This window comes from Opisthorchis viverrini (assembly GCF_000715545.1).
Source record: "Opisthorchis viverrini unplaced genomic scaffold opera_v5_32, whole genome shotgun sequence".
Classification (NCBI taxonomy): domain Eukaryota; kingdom Metazoa; phylum Platyhelminthes; class Trematoda; order Opisthorchiida; family Opisthorchiidae; genus Opisthorchis; species Opisthorchis viverrini.
The window spans coordinates 475,606-480,483 of NW_008751687.1; the positions used below are offsets into that span (position 1 = coordinate 475,606).

Below are 4,878 nucleotides of genomic sequence, written 5' to 3' on the forward strand. Positions count from 1 at the left end.
GCCCGGGCCGAGGATGGGGGTTTGGTTGAGGTACCCCACCTTGTGCCTTCGACTCAAAAGTCTGACCCACACTGCAGTGGGATGACGTAGGGTTTTGTTCGGGGACCCTGACCCTAGCCTCTGACTCAAAAGTCTGACCCACGGGGCAGTGGGAGAATGTAGGGTTTTCTTTGGGGACCCTGCCCAGAGCCGATGATTCAATAGTCTGACCTGCTCGGCTGCAGGGGTTGGCGCAGGGAAGAAGGCATTACTGTCTCATTCCTGATGCGGCTGCGCACGGCAGGGCCCTTTTAAGCAGCACCGGGCTCTTTGGTTTTAAAAGTATTTCGATCGTATCGGATAATGCGCCGGCGGTCACGGTCACCCTTGGGCGATCCAAGCAGCTAGCTTTAGGTCGGGGGATCATTCCTCAAGCAAAAGGCACTGACATTAATCCTTGCAGGCGAGTCTAATGCTCAAGTAGGTTGAGCTCCTTTCATTCCTCAAGCAAAAGGCACTGACATTAATCCTTGCAGGCGAGTCTAATGCTCAAGTAGGTCATCTGAGCTCCTTGGAATCACATTTGTGTGCTCGTTCAGGAGTCGATGCTCGCCGCACAGACAACGGATTTAGACTCCTTCGGTTGCGTGCTGACCATTAATTGCTTCTGACAGGTGCGATCTTTCAACATAAACGTTCGAATCACGTAACCTTGTGGCCACCAACTGCAAATCAACCATGTACCCAGTTGGACCACGTGGACCACCGGGGGAGGGCCACAATTCAACGCTGCCGTTTCTTCTGGGGTACACCACTTGATTCCGACCAAGTCATGGTAGGTGCACGCCTGACAGTTCGCTTCCCTTCAGGCCCTCGAAAATTAGCTAGAAGCATGCCAATCGACTATCTTCGAAGAACGAAGATAACTCAACATCACCGATCTGAGCTAGCCTAACAACTTTCCACAGTAAACCAATACTGTGGTGGCAGTGAGGATGTGGATGAAGGTGGCAAAAAGGTGAAAAGATCTGTGTTAGTGGCGCTCAATGCATAGGGTGCTTTGGCTTGGCCACGTGCTGCGTATGCCAGTTGACCAACTTTCTCGAGGGGCTCTTTTCGCACGATAACGTGAAGGATGGAAACGAGCCAGAGGTGGTCAAACAATGGCTTTGCAGCGAAGTAATAAAGCCATTACCAGCAAACTTAGCTGCGCTGGTCATTGCCATAAACGGAGAAATCTAACGGATACTTTCGTCCCGATAAGGTATATCTACGAGCCGGAAAAGTGGCGAGTTATGGCGTACGGTAAAGATATTTTCAGCACAACTTCGTCGGAGAGACACTGGGAAAGACAAACCATGTTTGCTTGTTGGCCAGCGATGCCACTGGGGATACCTTTGTAGAAATATTAAAAAAAAACCAGAATAGTCCCTACGTTTTAGCATACAAAAAGACAGCGTTTGATCAAAAATTCCTGCCATGATGCTGTCCTACATAGGTTGAGTTTTTGGAGAAATCTACCAAGTTAACGTTAATTCTAGTACCAAATTGCGGGTGCGCGGTCGGCGTGGATATTCCCATGTTCCTGAGAGCGAATGCTGATCATACCTGATTAGCCATGAGTGGATGTCGTTTTCGGCGATTGAAACTGCTTACAGTATCTACGTAGGTACAGAATGGTGAATAAACAAGACGGCAATCACGGAGGGAGACCATGCGCTCTATTTGTAGTATGGGAATTGTGAACAAAGCTCGCTGACAGTTCAACGATAGCGCACTGATTATGTTTCCGCTAGTGGTGACAAGACATCTGCAAGTCAAATACCAAGCTTATCGAACAAATCGACAGCCACCTGATTAACTAATAGTCTAACAAAAGTCGTTTCGCTCTTTCAGGCCCATCACGTAGACATGGTTTTCTGACGTCTTCTGACAACCTGTCGTCTTCATAGACTCGACCCTGCTTGAGGAGGGACTGTATGTAAAAAATACCGTGAGCGCTTTTGCCCGCGGCGACCAAGAGTGGAATGAGGAACAAACACATTGAGGTGAATTATATTCAGAGTTTGCTGAACGTGTTTTGATAATCTGGCAAAACCACGGAAAGCGAGTGAAGGATAAAATAAATCTCATGAAGTACAAAGTTGCTTTTAAACGAACCGAAATCCGCTAGAGATGCAGTAGGAAGTGGGTAGAAACGGATAATAAACTGTGTTATAATGAAAGACTGTTAGAAAATGTAAACGGTTGATCACCAGTAGCTTAAAGTGACTTTTTACACATGGAGAAATATAGTGAGCATAGTTCACTCGTCCAGTGGTGATAATATGCACATAACATTGTCCTGCTTTGGTTGATCCGAAACAGGGAGACAACGGCGCGCATGTGTCATTCCGCAACAAAGTCCTCATCAAATGAGTGATATTTGCTCATTCCAGCAGGTGAGGAGGATTCGGAAGATGAATTGGGACTACAGGGGTTTTCAGGATCACGTTCAAACAAGCTCTTGAGCATGTTCATACAAACTTTGTTGGCGTACTGGAATTCCGGACCAAGGGGAGCAAAGTTTAAAAACGCATGAGGTAGATCGTCGACAACTCGCATGTCTACGGAGACACCGAGACGGGAAGCACGCTTAGCCAGCTCGAGACAGTCGTCCAGGAACGGGTCGAAGTTGGAGCACTGTAAATCGAACAAAAGAAAGTAGGTTGGACGGGTTGAAGCTGTTGGTCACCGTGAATACACGCTCCGAGCTACAAGATAGCATTCATGCAATTGTTGTAGTACTTAAACGTATGGTTGTGAACAGAGGCCATTGTACACGGGACCGCAATTTATCATCTATTGGTTCATCTTTCACTAATATACTCAAACCGAACTTGTAAGTACACTAAAACGACTACTGTGTAAAGTGTAAATAGCTCGGATGGCATTTTTAGAACAAAGAAAGAAAGACGAGTGGCACTACATCTTGTCCAGATTTGAATTAATCACACTTTGCTACTCGTGGCTGAGTAGCCGGGAGGTCGAGTCACTCAGAAGGTTCACCAGATCCGCACTGCTGATAACTCCTAACAAAAATGAAGCAATTGTACGGTGCTTCTCCGTTTCCAAGAAAAGATTCACAGTACGAAATCTCAGTAGGAATACTTCACAGGTTTTCGAGCTATCAACTGTACGGCGCTTCTCCGTTTCCAAGAAAAGATTCACTTAATTCACAGCACGAAATCTTAGTAGGAATACTTCACAGGTTTTCGAGCTTGTGCGCCTAGGTAATCCATTGTCACTCGCGTTATCAGAAGACGAAATGAACTTCGCACATTCCCTCGTGTAAATATTTTCTGGTCGGAAGCCTGCGGCTTTAGACGCTTCTAGCTGCGCACATCACAAGGGGCAGTTTAAAGATGTCACTTCATCGATTTGAATCATAGTACATTCAGCTCCCCGTTCGGCGATGTACACCACTCAACATAGAATATGCAAATTATGGTGAGAGTTATTGAAAACTATTTGATCCAGCTGTGAATATTCGCACACACAGAAATGACGAGAAGCTATAGAAAAAAGAAAATTCAGCGTACCCGTCAGTCAGTCAGCTCACCAACCGTGCACCGAAGTACAGTGGCTCCAGCTGCTACAGCCTGCTTCACTGAGGCGAAGAATGAAAGAGGAATGACAGCCATGCGCTGTGTTGACGTCGGGTGGTTCTGTTTGTCCGGCATGGCTGAGGGTGAGAGCTACGGATTGAAAGCGATAGCTCTGATGTAAAACTGGTTACGTGATACAACCATATCTGTTAGGGTCACTAAGCATTGTTTCACCTCGTTCCGCGGTCTCCATCCTGGGAGGCGCCAGTAACGAACGCGAGCAGTTTATTGGTAAGGACTTTCATACTTCATTGTCAAGTCATGGATTGACCACCTCTGAGTCGCCTGCATCCAACATAAGCCTGAGCGAAAAGGGATCTACGATGGAAAAAGTCTTCCTACGTACAAAGTACACGGCCTAACCAGCGAAACCTGTGAAGTGTGACAATTCGCTCTATCGAGGGAGAGTGTACTTCTCCGAAAATCCGAAACCCGAACCACTCATCTGATGTTCTCAACAAACCTGCACAATGCTTCGGAGGCACCGATGACCAAACACAGAAAGCCCTCGGCCTTCCATAAACAACGGATACATCAATTATACATAAAGTTGCATAGACCGGATCGCAGCATTCACGCTCTACCTTTGATGGTCAAGTCGATATCATGTCAGCGTCCCACATGTCGGATGTTAGCGAGTGCTGTCTGGCCCTCCTAACCTCAGGAGTGATTCCGTCTTTCGCAAGACTGTCGGGACCTACGAAGCTGTCCAGATAAAATAACTAATCTATATCGATCAGTTCACCTGCAAGCATGAGTTTTGGGTTGATCCCACTCAATACTGTACTTACACTTCGCAGTTGCGAAGCATTTATAGAGAGTATTGTCCAGGAGGTCCAATAACGTCGGCGTAATTAAAGTCTGTGGGTGAACGCCTACGAGTAGTTCGATTCCCGAATTATTAGAGGCAGGTAAAGAAGACTCAGACGGCATATCGATTACACAGGTGACAGATGACATTCTTCCCTGACACTACTGGATGTGGTGAAACCAAGAGGGAGTTTGCCACAGACATGTACGCGCCCACGGAAGAATGCCCATAAAGCCCTTGTAAGGGACAAGAATTTTCATCGCCAGACACTAGTGCCGCTTCTGACGATTAAAAGTGTCAACAGGTCGGCGAGCTGAACCACCTCCTCGTGGTGCCGACCGGGTAGCCTGGACGTCTGTCTGGGTGAGCTAAGAGTTCAGCAACTCCAGACAGGGCCAACCACCCCGTTTGGTTTCAATGTGCTGGTTACTTTCGACAATG

The 4,878-nt window shown here is 47.0% G+C and overlaps 1 protein-coding gene across 1 annotated transcript in view; it reads right to left on the minus strand.

The window, feature by feature from the left end:
• Positions 1 to 2,029: 2,029 nt before the first annotated feature.
• T265_02504 (hypothetical protein) overlaps positions 2,030 to 4,878 on the minus strand; it is a gene marked incomplete at both ends in the record, with an annotated part of 47,226 nt that continues 44,377 nt past the window's right edge. Inside the window, one exon of the mRNA XM_009166767.1 lies at positions 2,030 to 2,661. Coding sequence (XP_009165031.1) covers positions 2,368 to 2,661 — 294 coding nt within the window. The remainder of the gene's footprint in view (positions 2,662 to 4,878) is intronic.